The following is an 18,086-nucleotide window of genomic DNA, read 5'->3' as shown; positions in this document are numbered from 1 at the left end:
ATTCCACTCAGCTCAACGCTGATACGTTGATCGAGATATGAAAGATATCGTCTATCTCTCTCGCGTATGTATAGAAAGCTCACAAACAGAGCTCTGATGTGTTTAACGTCCTACCCTTTGCAGATATCAATGCGACAGGATCTCGTCTTCGAGAGCACACCGAAAGAATGGTAAACCAGTTGGCTTCTGCCTTGAAGAATGAGCGACTTTCGCAAGATACCAATACGAGGAAGAGCTTGGAAGAACTTCGAAAGTAAGCTTGCTCCCTCTCCGCATCATTACTTTAAAGGGGCACTCCGATATTTACTCCACTCATCCAGAACTCTCGAGGACATCTTGCATAAAATGTTCAGGGTCAATAGCTCTCATGGAGCAATGTTTCGACTTCGGCGTGCGATGTTCCCCGAAGAGGATTATACACAGGTTGCTCACATGAGACAACAACTTAACGATGCTCTAGCACTATTCAATGTGAGATTCCGATATTCGCCTCATTGATCACATACCGTACAGAGCTAAAAATTTTATAGCTCGCTACCAATTGTGAGCTACTTGCTAGAGTTCCGCCTTATCCAAACCCATTAGGTGTGTACAGGGCAATGTAGCCTGAAACTTAGTTATTGACTATCATGTGTATTCTCTCGAGCAGGCGATACGTGCAGACCGTCTGAGAAACCCGCATCACGGCCATCTGAGCCTCTAGTTTCGCATTCAATGGACTGTGGGGAGAAGTCAGCTCCAAGTACCGTTAAGCCAACGCTGACTGGTGATTTGAATATCAAGCAACTTGACCCCCACGTTCCTCAGTGCGATTACTCGCCGGGAAATAGGCCACCCAGGCGCCGCAGCGACTTTGTCGCATCCGGAACGGAAAACGATGGATTGTTGGCCGCAGACGCGGAGGTAAACCGTCTACTTCACTTGTTCCAGCGTAGCGAAGGCCACTCCTTGCTATGGACCTCGCCATCGCTCTAAGCCACTACTCCGAGCTGCTGGTCAAATCAGGTTGTACTGCTGATGCGCTTGCTGCCAGCCAAGAGTCCGCACGCTTGTTCAGGTCTCTTGCTGAGAAAGGGCCAGAAGTTTACCACGATGCTTACTGAGCGCATAATCACTCACTTGAACAGCATTGATAAACTTCTGGTCACATGCAGTACTCTAATTCTCGTCTATAGCACCTTAACTTATATCGTAACTATGAACTGTAGCCTCCCAAATCTCTTAACTTAGTTCTTCTGTATCGCCTTTTATTTAGAGCCTTCGTAATTATTGATAAGTTAGGTGACTTATTTTCTACCTATCTTATTTCATTCCTTTAACTGCTATGAAGCTTACTTATTAATCCACTATGAACCTTTGTCATTTGCGCTCTTTCACTATGTGTATGGTTCCTCACGTATGCGAAGCAACTTTCTCTACTTACATGTAGAACGCTTGAATATGTGCACTTTGAATATTTAATTCTATCATTATTATCACAAATCACTCGCGGGGTGAAGGAAGTCCCTGCTTATCCACGCGCAGCGAGGAAAAATCTATCTCAGCAAGGCAGTATGCTCCGGAAAATGACTCGTGAGTCTCCCAAATCCTACATGCAGCACATCAGGCTTTCAGTAGATGAATTTACCCTCAAGCCCAATCTACTGCTTAGGATCTAAGAGCACACCGATGTCTCAGCGCTTTGCAATTTGGTCTCCTTGTTCTCATTCGTGCGCTCATAGATTAGTAATAGACCCGTATATTCTTTCTTTCATTCTCAAATAGGTTAATCATGAAGGAGTTCCTGTATTAGACAATCGGCACGAGACCCACGATGTGGAACTTTGTGTATCCAAGATATTAAATCCGCCTCATTAGAGCTTAACTCTAGATATAAATATAAATCGGAGCTTTGAGACAACCATCGAGTATAGCTTCGGCTATTCCACTTGGCGAACCAATGTCTACGACCTATCGGAGCGAGGGCTATTATGTCTTGATTAGAATAACTCCTAATCAACGGACGGCTCTCCTCATCATCAGGTCCCTCTCTATCCAGTTCATCTCGTGGAAGATCACATTGAAAGGGAGAACCGGGCCTGATATGCTTCATGACATAGCTTATCACCAACGAAGGATAATACTGCCTATATGCGAAGTAGGCGAGATTATCCCTGTGCGACAGTGAGAATACTGATATGGACAAACGATAGCAACTAACCTACTACTGCTCCAACTGTTACATCCTGCCAGTGGTCTAGAAGAGTTATCATCAAGCTGTTCACGGTTTAGTATGGATGACATACGACGGTTGTCTACTGTGCGAGAAATTGCAACGAGCAATGCGATAAGTAGTGGTGCCAAAGCTACCCATACCTTGGCCTGCGATGCTCATGAGAGAATAGCAGTAAACGAGACTAGGTTCATACCGTATATCCTTGTTCGTCGAACATATGTAAACTTCCCCGCCATGTAATACGACAAGAAACTCAATCCAGCAAAAGAGCCTATCGAATCCATGAAGCTTGTTCAGAGTTACATAGATAGTTATTACATACCACTGGAATGGCCGCTCCAAAAGCTTCTCCAACCATCCCGCATAATCAGTTTATTGGCCTGAGTGCATATGGTCCAAGTTGCGAGCCCAGAAAACTGACTTGGGGCGTGATTCGTGGCGCCAGATATGGGCTGGCAACGATGAAGAAGATCTATTTGTATACATCAAAGTTAGAATCGATATATCAGATCCAATAGAATGGGTGGAGTGTACCCGGACGCGGCCTCCCGACAGTGACCTTTACCAGATGTGTCACCACGCTTGTCATTGCGAGTCCAAGCGATACTTTTGGTGGCACTATATTGTTATAACCACGTTCAGCTATAGCTAGACCCACTCAACTTCCTAAGGCCGCACTATGAGCGTCCCACCAGCTCCGTACCACGGCGAGGTTGATTGACCACATTACGAAAAGCGGTACAACGAAAGATATGATGTGTAGAGCATATCCAGGAACTAGCTCCCTCGATTTATATCTAACAAAAGCCGTGAGAAATTTCATATGCCCAAGGTAAATGCGCTTACGTGTGTGATATGCTAATGAATCGTCCTCAGAATGATAGCTTTCTCCCATATGTTCCACATACAGAATATGTGGATACTACATACCTTGGGTCGTTCAGGTCAAACTCACGACGGAATCCGTCTACTTGGTTTAGAAGAGCTATCAATAGTCTATAGAGAACGTGTCCAAGTTTGTATTCACTGAATCCTCGAAAAAACAACCCACCCTAATGCAGCTGTCAATATCCTTTCGAATGGTAAACAAACGATTATAAAAATTGTTTACTCCTAAAACAATATCCCCCTCACCAGTCCGGTAAATAGCTGCCAAGCGACTTGGGCCTTCTCCTGTACCCATCCCTGAGTGGTCGCGGATTGAACTTTGGAATTGGTAGTGAATGTAAGGCTCTTCGAATGGTAAACATAGCTCAGATAGGAAGTCTCCGGTACCTATCGTGTTCCCACAGGGAACGATGGAGAAATAATCCGGAACTAGGTGTGCAGGGAGTCTGAGGAAGGTCACTGCTCGATCCTGTGCCAAGAGAGTGCTTTCAAATCCGTTGACCAATCAAGCGTATTAAGGGGTGTTTCTAAAACATCCCACAAAAGCCCAAACCAAACGGGTTGTCGTCGTCGAGCACTAGATTGACTAGATTAGTTTTGATTCCAGCCTGCCATACTCACGACGGTCAGCTGATTCAGATAGACAAATTGATTGCAAATAATGAACTTGGATCTTTATTGTTTTTGGTGGTGAGGATGATAATAAATACATAGATATAATCGGCACCCGACGACACATTTAGCTTCAAGCCGGCCACTTGAAAGTTCCATTCACGATCGTGGGGTAGGTGCAGTTTACACCCAGATCCTCGCTGGTAACGCTAAAACACCTGTATACTGGAGCAGCACCATTCTTCGGTTTGATATCCACATTCTTGAACTTGATGTCACATGTCGAACCCTCGGGACAGATAATAGACGAAACGACAGCCCCAGTCGAATTGCCGCGAATGTTAGTCACAGTAACATCGGTGATGCTTGCGACAGGCTTGCCCTAATGTATTCGGTAAGTCAATCTAAGTTTCAAAAATAAATTGAGCCCTCTTACGGTAGCACAATACGCCTGGCTGAAGTAGCACGAATCAACAACCAGAGGATTCGTTACATTGTCAACCTATATTCGGACAGTCAGTGCGAGTTCTAGTTGCAGACAGCACACGTACCGTGAGATCCTCATAGTGAATATCGTTGACGATGGCCGAGCCAACGGTCCGGCCCAGATCTTGATACGGGCACCATTTGAGGAGCTGTCCCCATTTCCGACAAAAGTAATATTTCTATACCAGTAATACATTAGTCAAGTACAGCAATTACCGGGGTGAGAAACAGGTTCACGTACAACTTTGACATGTTCTACCCGATCCAAGACGCCTGGGTACTGCGCGAGACTGCCAACACTGACACCATGAGAGTTCTGGCAGTAGACATCTTCAACGGTAACATAGGTCGAATTTCCCTTGAACGAAACAGTCATCACCAGAAACCACGTGCGCGCCACGAAGGACAAAGTGGGAGGTGCGATAAGTGCTAGGCGTTATGTGATTAGAATGCTGTATAGATCGTAGAATTGATCCAACTTACTCCCATCCATCTGCATTCTTAGGTGGATTCTTGTTGGTAGACAACGCGGAAAGACGAATATTGGTGTAGTTGAGGTATTTGCTGTCAATACCCAGTTGAACCAATTGGCAGGGTTCTTCATTGATACATTATCAATCGAGACCTTGTCGGCACCATCGACGTAAAGAGGACAGGGCGGCGAAGCGAACCGGGGTCGAGAGCTTCTTGCCCGGCGAATGCATTCCACCAAAGCTGGCCCGCACCGTCGATGAGACCCTTCCCAGTCTTTGAAACCAGCGAGGACTTCTTCCAGTCCTTAAGAATAAGGTACGAAAATGTATCCTGGAAGGGACTTGGACAAGAATAAGTATACTTACGAACTCAAAGCTAAATTATGCTCACTAGTAGACAAGATTAGGGTATGTAGCAGAGGTAAGGTTTGCAGGATTCGTCGCATTCTTTAACCAGTATGTGATATTGTCCGAGAGACGAAGGGTACCTTCGAGCTCAACCGTACAACTCTTGCATGGGGTGAGAATCTGTGATAGCATGTAAGTAATATAGAACTCCAAATAGCATTAGACTCACGTACCGTGAGTTCGTTCAAAGCATAAGTAGTATTCTCCTTGAAGATAATACGACCGCCCTTTCCGCACTTTTTGAACGCAGCATGAATAGCGGGCGTATCAGACTTGTTCAGGTTGCCATAAGAAGGCACAATGCATGTCTGAGGGTTGGTATATCGTTCTACCGAATCCACTAGCGCAACAGCGCTCGTAGCCCAAAGCGGCGAAAAAGAGGGAGAGCATGGTAAGCGTGGGGAACGTGGGGGAGGAGTGTGTCGAAGCACGGGGCCCACTCAACCTTGAGGAGCCCCACGTCGCTGCCCGCCGTAATTTATAGCAAGAAAATATGCAAGAAGTTAGCCCCATTTGATTGGGCCGGGCCGGGAGGAAAGGTGTGAGAGAAGTCGTGTTAGTTTATTGGCCCAGCCATTTTCAGTTTCTGAGAAGTTAAAAATACGTGATACAGGCACGTAAATCATTGGCTGGGCATGGCGCCCTCTCGTGTGTTATTGGAAGCCAAGCGTGGGTGCATCGTCATGTGAGAGCAATTAAGGTGGCCAGGTTTGAGAGTTGTCGTGATCTCCAGCCCGACGGGATATCCGGACCGTCCCGGGTGGCACAATCGACGTCACGTGAAGATAACGGTAAATTTATCAGTGAGATCGTACCCTTTCTAAATATGGGTCGGGTGTGTTGATACCCAGACAAACAATATGGATCTTTCACATTGATCGTACATACCGGTGTTATTCTCCAGATGTACACAAGCAATTTCCTGTGCACAACAGTTATATCAACTTTCTTTATTATCACCATTTCATCATGATGTTCACGCCCTTTGCGCGCCAGCCTCGGTTTGAAAAATAAGGTAATGATATTGGGCTTATTCGTATTCATTACACATCCATCAAGACACACAAGTGATAACAGCGCACTGCGCGCTGTACTCTGGAGGTGGCGTTTGTTATTCAAAGTGGGTTGGAATTATACCGGCGTGTCGCCTATTGCCTGATGAAGGCGAAGATACTGAAAGTTCACAGTTAGTCTACAGAAGAACACAACAGCCATGAGTCACATACCTGCCCCTCTTCTTCGGGGGTAAGCGATCCATGACAGTAAAGGGCCTCAACTGTACGCTCATATGGCTTCCATAATCTCATAAATTTTCTCGTTCATTTGAGCAGATAGCCTCTGATAAACTAAGAATGCGTTGGATTTGGGACCTCTGTGCAGGCTCAATTCGGCCATGCTCTGATGATTCTACAGATCGGGGGTAGTAGTTCATGCGAACCATGATTATAGCAGTCCAAAGGATAATTCAATGGAATATATATCCAACGGCTCTGCCATTTCTATCCCCTTTATATATCAATTACAGATGCGTTCAACTCGGGAAGTTAAGCCCGCCATGAGAACAAGGCGCATTGATTCAGTTTAAGCCTGTCTTTTAGAGTTATCGTGGGCAGACAGGTCCCGGAGAACAAAGCCGGGTGATCATATACTCGTGATAGTTGAAGTGATTTTTGTACGGCGGAAGTTCGGTCCCAACTACCCGCTAGAGCTTGAAGGATTACTCAATCTTAAACCGGAGCCTTTGTTCGCGGGCGTGATTGCCCATAGAGCAGTTTTGGCTTGTATACTATGAAGTGGGATATTTTCTGGAGCTTCCGGTACGCACAGGCTCGTACGAGAAACGATTTCATTTTGTCAAAACTTACTTTGATAGTTGAGATTCAGAACAGTTCTTCGAGGACGCTATCCGCAGCCTATATTTTAAATTACTTCACGATCAAACTCCAGCAACAGCATACCTAACATTCTCATCATTTCTAGATACATATCGAGCTAAGGATGAGATAGATCAAAAGTACACTCTTGTGAGCAACGAGGGTACATCTTGGGACAAACGAAGAGCAGAACATTCCGTCGAATCACTGCGCAGTCCAAAGTTGGACTGCGGACAGACATAAAAAACAATCTTCCGAAATGAACATAGTTTAAGAACAACTCCAGCTCTACTCTTTCTTGTACCTGTCTTTCACACTTTTCGTTCCCATCAAAAAATGCTCGCTTTCATTCGTTTATTCATCCTTACTGCTCCAATCGCGCTGGCCACCCCTCTTGTGCATACAGCTCGCGACGAGACACAGGGACAACCAGTTAGCGTCGCGGTAAGAATAGAACCCTCCTCCCACCTCCCCATCCTAATCTGGCGAATGCTAACCGAAATTAGCGCACCGCCGATCGTACGGTCGAAGCCTCGGCCCTTTTTGGCACGACATCCGACAGCCCCAACTTTACCGAGATCCCGACCGGTTTGTGCATCGTGCCCAAGTACGCCGATGAGGCTGGGATAGGCGAGGAGAAGACTCCTTTGATCGCCCAGCAGGCTTTGGATATGTGTCCACGGGCCCAGCGTATTGCGGTAATGTGTTTCGTTCGCCCATCTGAGGGGAGGAATTTGAATTGAATATCATTTGTGATAGGTCTGTGACAACTAGAGTTCCGGCTCAGACAGCTGCGGGAGGGTCTTCAAAGAGTCCATAGACATTTCGGGATTCACGCATTCAATGTACCTTTCTGTGAATTATACGCGGTCATGTGCGCTTGGCCGAATGACAATCTTCCAGAAACAACCTTTCATGGGTGATTCTAATCAACTTCCAAGCTTGGCACAGCGGTCCGGACCGTGGCGACTCGCGTGTGTACCAGTCATGCTGACTCTCCTCCCCCTCTCCCCCATCCGGAAGCCAAGAGAACTCTTTGTCACGCAGAAACTCGGAAGAAAGGACTCCAATTTCGAAACGTTTCACACGTGCGGGACATCCATGTCATTGCAACTAATCAAAGAGCATCAACTCGTCAAAAGAACAACTGAAATGAAAAATGAAAACAAAAAAATAGGATGGCATGAAAATCAAAGAGCACACACGAAAAAAACAAATAAACTTCCAACAAGTCAAATGAAAAACAAACGAACAAGCAAGCATACTGTAACCGTTAGTCGAAAGAGTGCACAGTCCGTCCGAGAGAGAGAGGGAAGAGGGAGTGATGGAGAGAGAGCGAAAAGTGTTTAGCATACACATAGTGAGAGTGATATAGAGAACGAAAACACGATGGGCGATAGATTAATTAGGGTAATAGCGATTGTGATCCTGGATTCCTTCAATAATACCGAGAAACAGAAAACAAAATAAAGATGCGCAATGACGGGACTAGCGGTGCCCAAGACTCGCCGAGGCAGCAGCATCCAACACACCACGACTCCACCCCATCTCGTCCACATCTTGCGAGTTGCCGAGCTGCAGCCCCAGTCTGGGAGGCATCGTCTTGCTCGACACGGCGGTGGCAGTCACAGTCGATGGAGCGGTAGTCGCAACTGCCGCGGTCAAGGGAGACTTGAACATGTCCGCAATCGGAGTCTGAGCCGAGCGTTTTGGCGCTAGCAGACGACGGCGATGCCCCGATTCCGCCTCGGTCTCGGGTGCGTCCTTGGTAGGACTCAACGAAGGGGCAAAGCTCCCGTCTGGGATATCGAGCGACACACGCGGCGGACGGGTCTGTCGCTTTGGGTTGGCGTACTGGGCGACCTGTTGCTGGTCATCGTCGTCGCTCGTCATGTACGATTCGCTAGAACTACTCGAGTGACGAGACTCTCGCGGAGCCGAGTTGATCAAGTCGTGGTTCGAGTTGCCGACGCCGAACAAACGGCTGATAGACGGCCGTTTGGGGAGATTCGGGAAGAACATCGACGCGCGACTGGGCGGGCCCGAGCTGGTGGTCGTTTGAGCTCGCGCACGAGGGGAAGACATATCAGTCGAAATCGCCAATGGCGATTTGATCGAACGAATCGACGAGGGTGCGGCCGAAGTCGAGGCCGACGGTGCATGTTTGGACGGTCCGGGCGAAGTCGTGGGCCCAGTCACAGTCGAAACCGACGTTTTGGTCGATCGAGGGCCAACGGCACAGGAAGCAAAGATTCAGCAGGCGGCTTTCTCCCCCACTCGAACAACACATCCTGCCCTTCGACCAAACACTTCAAGAACCCAGCGCTGAGCCCCAGCGTCGGGCAAAACAGCAAAAGCAAGTTCCCGATCGGCATCTTGGTCGTGTGCGCATGTTCGGTGGTATCGCAATAAATGACAGAGCTCGTGCAAGAGGTTATAGTTGGCTTGGGGTAGTGGTCGATGAGGACCTTGATATCAGCCAAGAGCGCGTCGTCCAACGAGCGCATATTTTCAGATGACTCGCCAAACGAGGTCATACTAGTGGGGAGTTTAGAAATGTCAAACGAAGCATTGGAGGTGCTGTCCGTAGCAGTCATGGCCATGTCGAATTGACCCTTGAGTGCCCGGGTCAAAATGGGCTCGGGAACTACCACATTATAAAATCAGTACAGGTCGATCAAAAGTAACTCGTGTATATACTCACGTTGTCGCAGGTAGGCCTTGAACAACGACGACACGGCGTGAGGATCCAAATCGCTCGGCGGAATCTCGTACAAATCATAATCCGCACCCGCATCAAACTCGGCCCTCAACCTCGACACATGCGACGGCCGCCCCGAAATCCTATTCACCCAAAAAAGACCCATCAGTACCAACTCGAATTCTCAACTCCCCCTGACGGAAACGCACCTAAACAGCCCTTCCTCGTCGCCTCCCCAGCGCTCCAAATGCCTCACACTGCGTGACACAAAGACAGGCAACCCCACACACCGCCTCACGCCCAAAATTTCATCCGTCCAGCCGTCCATGTCGCGCGGAACACTCGGATCCTCCAGCGCGCGCCCAAACACCAGACCCGACGCACCGGGCACAGCAGGCCGAAGGGGCGCAGACAAGACAGGCTCGACGCCCAGTCCGAGTCCGATCGTGTTGGCGTGGGTGTTGGCATGGGCGTTGGTGTGTGCGCCGCGCCCGGTCGATGACGTCGTTCGCATCCCGCCCAAGGACGGACGCTGTTCGTGGCCCGCCCCGCTCGCACTTCTCGCCCTGTAAAACTTCTCGACCCGCTTTCCGACGCCGAGCGCAAGGTCCCGCGCGGCAGGAGCGAGCGCCGCGATCGACATGAGCGGCGTCTGGGCGGCGGCGGGGAGCTGTGGGATATGAACATGCGTGTGGACTTGTAGGGCCGGCGCCGACGCTGGCGAATGGGAATACGGGTATCCTTGGTGGTGCGGAGAATCCGAGCGACGCGGCTCGGCCTCGCGGTTCGTATGTTTTTTCGGTCGGTGCTGCGGGTCCGCCGCTGCAGTCCAAGCCGCGATCTTGCCCTTGATCCCGCCGGGTACTCGACGGCTTCGTTTGCGCACGGGGGCAGTTCCCTCCGAGTCGGTGACCGCGCCATCAAAATGGGCGTGTCGGGTAGGCATAGGCGGCGGGGGCGACGTAGGCATCAGACCAGGACTGGACGCTTCGCTTTCGGGACCGGGGCTTCTGGGACTCATCATGGGCGGTAAAAGGATGCTCATCGACGCGCTCCGACGCTTGAGCGACCCGGCCAGTTGACCCAGTCTGGCCGGACGGGGAGTAGGCTTGGGGAGAGGCTCGGATTCAACCTCGTGCTCGACATCCAGGTTCCCATCGGTCGTATGGAGTCGGGCCAGGGGAGCACCACCTTGTTGCTGCTCGGCATTGGCGTTATTGTTGGGGAATACGAACCCGCCCGTGTTCCAGGCCGTCAACGTGCGCTGACTCGACGCCGTCGACACACGCTTGTCCGGATCTTGAGCCGCGCGGGGTTGGGGTCTGGCCGAGGGATTAAACGAAAAGGCCTGATCGAAGCAGGGCTCGGAGCTAAACGAGGCGTCGGCTTCATGTTGATCTTCCTCGTCGTGGACAACGAGATGGTCGTCTGTGCTGCCCGTATCTACGGCATGCGAAGGATGGTCATCCGCATCAGTGTGCGCGCTGGTCCCGGTATTGGTATGATTAGACAACAACGAATTCACGCTCGACGAAGGACCCGACGACGTTGCGCCCGTATCCGAGAAGCTCGACTTGCCAGCATCTGAAAAGCTCGCCTTGTGGCCCTTGGACGCAAAATCCGAAATACTAGGTTGCCCATGGACCTTTTGACTCTCAGCATCCGACTCGTCATCAAACGTATCTCCCGAACTGCGAGTCAGATCTTCTCTCGATTCGTTGGCGTTGGCGAGGCGTTCTCGCAGTCCGTTGCCGCCAATCGACCGGTCGCCTGATCCTTCGCCCAAATGTTCTCGCGACCTGCTAGCTCCATGTTCCCTCGATCCCGCTCCATCGTTTTCCTCGCATTGTCCTCTCCTGTCGATTCGGCACCATAAACCCCATGTTCATCTCGCTTCTCATCCAGAACAGAGCGACGGGGTGGGTCGTGTTCGTTCCTCATGTACTCGAGCGCAGCGGCGATACTTCTGCGAAAGAGGTTGGGGGGCATGGTTAGTTGATGTTATTTTGAAATCAGACAAATCGTGTCAAATAGCCAGAGGAAAAGACAAGGACGGGGGGACGTGGCGACTAGGAGAAATTGCCGTAGAACAGTCGTCGTGGACGAGGGCAAATCCCGCCCAACTCCAACTTGAACAAAGCCACAATGACCAACGCGACGTAATAACAACAAGGTGAGAGTTCAACTCGACCGCGATAGTTCAACAAGATGTGAAGAAACGTGAAACAAGCTCGTTGAAAAAAAGGGGAAAGAAATCAGATATGGCGGACACGAGGCCCCTAATAGGGGAACTGGCCAAATAGACCTTTTTTTAGGTTTCGTAAATCAACGTTGGTGGGGGCGTGAGCAGCAATGACCACGACGCCAGCGGTGGAGAGGAGGAAGGAAGATCAGGTTGGACACGAGGAGTTAATAAAGGCGGTCGCTGTCCACACGGAGACAACGTGTCTGTCTCCCCCACACCCTTATGTAAAGACGTACCCCGGCCGCGGGCAAAAGAGGAATATATGAAGTGTTTATGGGACGATGATCCGTAGATCTAGGCCGTGAAACAATTGAATCAAAGTGATCCCCAGCCAACCAAGAAAGGCACTGCCAACGCCTCTGAGAGTATCACACAGCCAACGAACGATTTGGAGAAGAAAGCACTAGCAGAAACTGGGACTCACGGACTAGTAGGCATCACATTGATGCTCCCTCTGCCACCCAGACTCATCCCGATCCCGATGGCGGTGTTCAACAATCCCTGGGCCTGGGATTTAAGCTTCAGAGGTTTGGTAGGCTGAGCCAATGCATTTGGTTTATCGCAGCTCAAAGCAGGGGTCTCGGTAGACGAGCCAGCTGCGGACGAGGAGAGATCGTTGGAAGCGGCAGAAACGATAGGACCGGCCCCTGCGCTCGCAGCTTTTCGCATTCCGACTGCACCTGGACCTGAACTAGGGCTAGGCGAGCGGAACATTCCCGTCGTCGTGCTTCCTCGTTTTCGTACGCTGTTTGCATTGGGGCCGAGCAATGTGGGGTCCTCGGTGGTGGTGGTACTGGCCTCGCTCCCCGCACTCCCACTCCTCATAAACAATCCCCCGCTACCTGGTGTGCTCGGTCGTCGGCTGGACACAACACCACCAACATTGGACTCTTTGCGTGCGCGGGATGAGAATAAACCGAGGTTCAAGCGGGGCGGTTTCCCAGGGGTCGGGGGCTGAGCATTTTTAGTCGGAGACTGGGCACCACTCAAGTGTTGTTGCTGGGTCTGCATATGGTGCTGGGGGATCATCTCAAAGTCGACTCCAGAGGGCGTGGGGACAGCCAACGAATCAGCCGACTCGCCAAACTTGAGCAAGTCCCGAGACAGTTGGCGTTTTTTCCTGTTCAGCCGGGCGAGCGGCGACGGCCTGGACGGTGTGATCGGGGATGGCTGTGTCGAGGCCGAGTTCGAGGTCGGGGAGGGCTGGACGGACGAAGCGGGGGATGCGGACGAGGTGGGGTGTAATGTAGCCGTCGACTGCGATGCCTCTGTCGTCGTCGCTGTCGGCTGTAGCTGGGAATCAGACGCGGACCCATGGCCAGATAGGTCCTGATTTGAAACCGTCCGAGGCGGAGCCAGGACATTCACAGTCCGATCCCCCAAACAACTATTCTCCTCGACCGGGTCTCGAACCGGAGCCCCAGCCGACCCCAACGGCGCCTCGTCAACGCTCAAGAGCGACGCAGTGTTCATGTTCGCAGCTGGTTGGGGCACAGGTAACGGCCGCACGGTGCTAGCGGACGTAGTAGTGGCGGCGAGGGACACCTGGGAGTGGGACGGTGGGAGCGCAGGAAGCGGTCGGATCGCAGGGTTCGTGGCGAGAGAAGATACGGATGCACTGCGGGAATCTAAACCAGGCGGCGATAGCGTAGTGGTCGAAGAGGAGGCACCAGGCACGGCCGGCAATGCACGCACAGACATGCTGAATCGTCCGTAGATCGGTGTTCCCCTCGGCGTCGGCGTCGTCGGTCGACTGGAATGAGGTGTCGTATGTTCGCTCGAACAGGCCAAAGGCGTGGTCGAACACGAATAAGAATAAGAATACGAACTCGGAGGCGGCGTTGACGTGGGTCTACCACGAAACCAACGAACCAACAAGAACTATATTAACCAATACTCCAATCTCAAATCCACCATACACCCAAACTTACCTCTCTCTCGACAAATCAAGCACACGCCCAGGAGCTACCAACCACGACAGACGCTGGGTCAGCATTCCACAGTGGGCATCGGCGTAAAGTGTAATCCCTCTACCTACTGCTTCAACTACTTCCGCGCGTGCCAAGTTCTCAATTGACGTTGCTCGTTTCGGTTGCAAATCCCCCCTCCCCTTTGCGCTCATATCCACGCCCACGTGACACGCGTCCACACCACCCGTCCTTCGTTCCCGCGACACGGCAGCCGACGCCCTCGTTTCATTATGTTGCTGCCTTCTTGTTCCTATCATGACTCTGTCTTTATGTTTCATCATGTCCTCCTTCCTCTTCTCACTTCATTACACTCTTCTATTCTCATGATACTGTATCTACAGACCGCTCCAAACCCTTACTGACCCGCAGCCGCCATTTCCCGTCTCCACCTCCTCTGAATATCAATCGCCTCCAAAAAGATGCTATACTTGGCGTCGAGCAGTTTGGATTCCTTGGGCGAGGCCTTGGGATGAACTTCCGTGCCGGGCGGTGTCATTTCCACCTACACATACATACATGTGCTGTCAGTTATCCGTTGCAATGTATCTTGATAGCGGGTGAGAAAAAAAAAAAAAGAGTGATGCACAGGTCAGGGCGCTGAGAAAGTGATGCGATATCGAGGGTACGATGCAACCATCAGATCCGGTCAACGCCGGAGACTGCATACAAAGGCGACCCGCACTAGAATATCCGCAACCACCTTGCCTGAAAGAGTATCCTCCGGCTATATGCTTGCGCTTGGTCGCTCACTACCGAGGCCATTGTCCGCTCGGGCACAGCCGTCCGATTGTGAGATCCAGCGACGACTGACCGCTCGCCACCCAGGCGCCACACAACCATTGAAAGAAAAAAAGAAAAAGAAAATAGAAAACGCACCATAATTTTCCATAGATCCTCCTTGGTCTTTTCACTCGCCTCTTCCGCCACTTTTTGGTCCGCATAAGATTGCCTATCCGATCCTGCAAAAACAATATAAGTTAGTCACAACCGCCGAGAAGAAACCCATCATTCAAATGAAGAACACAGGCGCGTTGCGAAGGAAGAGTAAGATAGAGAAAAAAAATATGCTTGGGGATGATCTACACGCGATATGACATAACGCATATACCTATCCACGCGATGCAGTGATGATGTGCGCATACAGCGGGCCGGATTCGGACTGGCCGATTTGATTAGTCACCGGGCGAGCAGCCGCGTCCCGCGCTACCGCGCGCATTCCTCGACCTCCGATACGCATACGGTATACCCACAGGCATCAATCCCAGGCAGCATGTCACACTTCTCTAATGAACACCTTCCAACCCAGGGTATATCCCCCTCTCCCATGCTCGGCCTCCGATGCATTCCAACATTCAAGAAACAATGGAACATTCCAATGTTCAACCAAATGATAAATGGAATTCCAAGTGTGGAAATATAATGGCTATCCGGAATTAGAATATGTGCTTACCCATCGCTACCACTTCAGCTGCGAACCTTCCGAGCATTGCTGCGCCGAGCACAACCGCCGCCGAGTGGGATTGAGGCAGTATAACCGGAACGCCGATCGTATCCGCAAACCTGCAAAATAAACGTAAGCATTCTTTCTGCGCAAGCTATAATTCCACAAGAGGAGATCATCTAGTATAACAAATATGATGATTCATGGTGCATAGTGCCAATCATATGCAAGAACCTTCTTGGAAATCATCTCATCCAATAAAATATCGAAAACCTTTACACTCACAATTGCATCAACTTGGTATTCGCAGCCTGTCCACCAGACATGAAGATCGACCGAACAGTATGTCCACGCGCATTCATAGTCTCGACGATATGCCTCGTTTGAAGGGCGATAGCCTGTACCCAGTATGAGTTACGCGATGGAACAATGAACGTGGGAAATGACGTACTTCGAGAGTGACATTGAATTTGAGTGCAAGGTCGCCCAGTCCAGAGTCGAGCTTGAGACCGACGATCGAGCCGCGCATCTGTGGGTCGGCAAGAGGAGATCGGTTGCCTTTTTGGCGGTTTTAGTTGGTTTGGAAGGCTGGATGGAAATGGGAACAGACCGTGTAAATCAGGATAGAAATGGACGTCCTTGGTTAGTTCGACTAGGCTATCTGCTCCGGCTTCCAGTCTCAATGCTTCGAGTTTCTCAGCCAATACAACATGCACACTCTTTTGCTGTTCTTTGGCGAGCGCTTGAAGGCGCGGGTAGGCAGCATGGGTGGTCAAAACAAAGTCGATGAGCTAATGTGAAATAGTTAATAAAATAAAACAGATTGGGTGCAGTGCTAATCACCTGGCCAGTACTCGACTGTCCACCCTCATTCATCCACCACCCAGGGAACACAGCATTCTGACCAAAATCATTAACGCCCGCATACATCTCGCAAATTAATTACACACCTTGTAGGGTCCCCAAACACCAGGAACAAAAATTCCCTTGGGGCTCTACATCACAGCATCAATAGTGCACTCCATCACAACAGCATCGCAACACACCTGAATGACATGACACGTACTCGTCCCAGCCACAGCTGCCAGCCGCTCACCAGACGCCTCAAGTCCAGGTGCAGGACTCAGTTCTTCCCCAGATTTGGTCTTGTACCGGGCCGCAACGGTACCAATCCAGCCTGCGTAACTGTGCAACGTCAGTTAATATACATGAGGGCTGGGTAAAGGCGTGTGTAAAGTAACGTACGCATCAATCACAGCGCTTCCTACGGGCGTGCCCTCGACCAGTCCAAGCTCCTCGGCCGCCTGTTTCGTCAGACCATGTCCAACAGGTTGACCGGCTGTCAAGACGATTCCGGGATCCTAAACCGCCGATGAAATTGAATATTCTGTAGATGAGAGCAAATCATGCTGAACATACGCCATTCTTGTCCGAAGGAGCAGTCACGCCCCATCCGCCCAACGCGGCGAAACCATCATCCACCAACGATCCTAGCCCAATCTTCCTGAAAAACTCGGGTACCCAGCCGTGTGCTGCCTCGGTCGCACCGGGCGGAACAAACGAGCATTTGCATGTCAAAGAACAAGTGGAGCGAGCTTGCGAACCGGTCGACTTGTACGTCACTGTAAGGGTGAAATGAGATGGGCAAGGGTACAATGAGAGTGCAGGTATGACGTACGCCAATCGGGTAAATCAAAGAATTGGCATTGGGCGAATTTCTCAGGAGACATGTGTCTGCTGAGCCAGAGGATTTTGGGAATCTCCATCTCGAGCTGAGTGGATCAAAGGTTAATGTCTGGTTGGGGATAAGCACAAAGGACCTACACTCATCGTGCCTCCGACATAGTCCAATACGACAGCTCCGCTCGAGTTGATAATTCCCGCCTCCTCTTCAGCACGATGATCTGCCCACAACACGATATTTCTCTCTCCCGTGCCTCCTAGCTCTTTCCCACCAGTCACACAAACAGGCTCTCCTTGTCGATTAGTAACAGCTAGCGAACAAGTCGCGTCGAACCCAATTCCAGCAACGTCAGAAGGGGAAACTTTGGCAGTCGCGAGGCATTCCCGCGTAGCAATACAAATTTGTTTCCAGATTTCCGTCGTAGATTGTTCAAAAATACGAGCGTCAGTGTCAGAACGCCATGTTGTAGTCGCTTGAGTGGACGATGCCAAAAGTTGGCCTGTAGGCGAAACCAAGGCAGCGCGTGCGGAACCGGTGCCTCTGTCCAAGTCAAGGTTAGTTGATAAATTGCGTCACCCTCACGTGAATGAATGGCCTACACATCTACACCCAGATAGTATTTTTCTCCAGTTGAGGTGCTCATGGTGAACGTCGTTCACGTCACGCGCCGTCGATAAATCAGTTTATATACCCGTGCGATCTTCATCCCGGCTTGCATTCGCGAAGATGGGGTGGTAGGCTCTAGCTCCACCACGGCAGGCGATCCGAGATCCCGAAGACTATCGATCAATTTGTTATTGATAAGATGTGATTGAGACTCCATTTACCTTGACACACCTCGAAATGTAACAATGGACAACGTCGAAACTAAGATAGCCAATTTCTCCGAGTTGGATGATCGTGTATAGAAGTACACCCTAGCCTCTCTAGGGACTGAGCGTATCAGAGCACTGGTCAACTACATAGCCCAATACTCCATGTCTTTCCGAGAAAAAATAATATCACTTTTCCCGTACCGCTTGGAAGCGTAGCCTCGTATCATTGTATTTTTTAAATGCGATCCCGTAGTGTCACTGTAAGTAGCACAAT

At 50.4% G+C, this 18,086-nt stretch overlaps 5 protein-coding genes across 5 annotated transcripts; 2 read left to right on the top strand and 3 right to left on the bottom strand.

The window, feature by feature from the left end:
- Positions 1-37: 37 nt before the first annotated feature.
- On the top strand, positions 38-1,103 carry RhiXN_06959 (uncharacterized protein; the record flags this gene model as incomplete). Its single annotated transcript, XM_043326775.1, has 6 exons — positions 38-64; positions 90-253; positions 321-471; positions 531-585; positions 650-903; positions 936-1,103. 6 exons carry the CDS (start codon positions 38-40, stop codon positions 1,101-1,103), a joined length of 819 nt encoding a protein of 272 aa, XP_043185247.1.
- Positions 1,104-3,848: 2,745 nt separating this feature from the next.
- RhiXN_06958 (polygalacturonase) lies at positions 3,849-6,389 on the bottom strand (the record flags this gene model as incomplete). Its single annotated transcript, XM_043326774.1, has 11 exons — positions 3,849-4,097; positions 4,152-4,217; positions 4,267-4,380; positions 4,443-4,517; positions 4,567-4,630; positions 4,685-4,799; positions 4,873-5,015; positions 5,066-5,202; positions 5,256-5,390; positions 6,220-6,255; positions 6,309-6,389. The coding sequence occupies 11 exons, from the start codon at positions 6,387-6,389 to the stop codon at positions 3,849-3,851; spliced, it is 1,215 nt and encodes a 404-aa protein (XP_043185246.1).
- A 903-nt stretch (positions 6,390-7,292) lies between these two features.
- On the top strand, positions 7,293-7,776 carry RhiXN_06957 (uncharacterized protein; the record flags this gene model as incomplete). The annotated part of the gene is made up of 3 exons (XM_043326773.1): positions 7,293-7,400; positions 7,463-7,659; positions 7,716-7,776. 3 exons carry the CDS (start codon positions 7,293-7,295, stop codon positions 7,774-7,776), a joined length of 366 nt encoding a protein of 121 aa, XP_043185245.1.
- Positions 7,777-8,444: 668 nt separating this feature from the next.
- On the bottom strand, positions 8,445-9,041 carry RhiXN_06956 (Rho GTPase-activating protein gacZ; the record flags this gene model as incomplete). The annotated part of the gene is made up of 1 exon (XM_043326772.1): positions 8,445-9,041. One exon carries the CDS (start codon positions 9,039-9,041, stop codon positions 8,445-8,447), a length of 597 nt encoding a protein of 198 aa, XP_043185244.1.
- Positions 9,042-9,151: 110 nt separating this feature from the next.
- On the bottom strand, positions 9,152-17,640 carry RhiXN_06955 (FGGY-family carbohydrate kinase; the record flags this gene model as incomplete). The annotated part of the gene is made up of 21 exons (XM_043326771.1): positions 9,152-9,603; positions 9,661-9,800; positions 9,867-11,361; positions 11,421-11,623; positions 12,327-13,530; positions 13,598-13,754; positions 13,941-14,122; positions 14,236-14,374; positions 14,749-14,831; positions 15,323-15,432; positions 15,599-15,711; positions 15,765-15,871; positions 15,924-16,104; positions 16,157-16,213; positions 16,264-16,308; positions 16,360-16,498; positions 16,559-16,674; positions 16,733-16,935; positions 16,992-17,085; positions 17,138-17,537; positions 17,597-17,640. The coding sequence occupies 21 exons, from the start codon at positions 17,638-17,640 to the stop codon at positions 9,152-9,154; spliced, it is 5,664 nt and encodes a 1,887-aa protein (XP_043185243.1).
- Between the last annotated feature and the right edge of the window lie 446 nt (positions 17,641-18,086).

This window comes from Rhizoctonia solani, chromosome 13 (assembly GCF_016906535.1).
Source record: "Rhizoctonia solani chromosome 13, complete sequence".
Taxonomy (NCBI): domain Eukaryota; kingdom Fungi; phylum Basidiomycota; class Agaricomycetes; order Cantharellales; family Ceratobasidiaceae; genus Rhizoctonia; species Rhizoctonia solani.
This window is presented reverse-complemented; position numbering and strand designations above follow the sequence as displayed.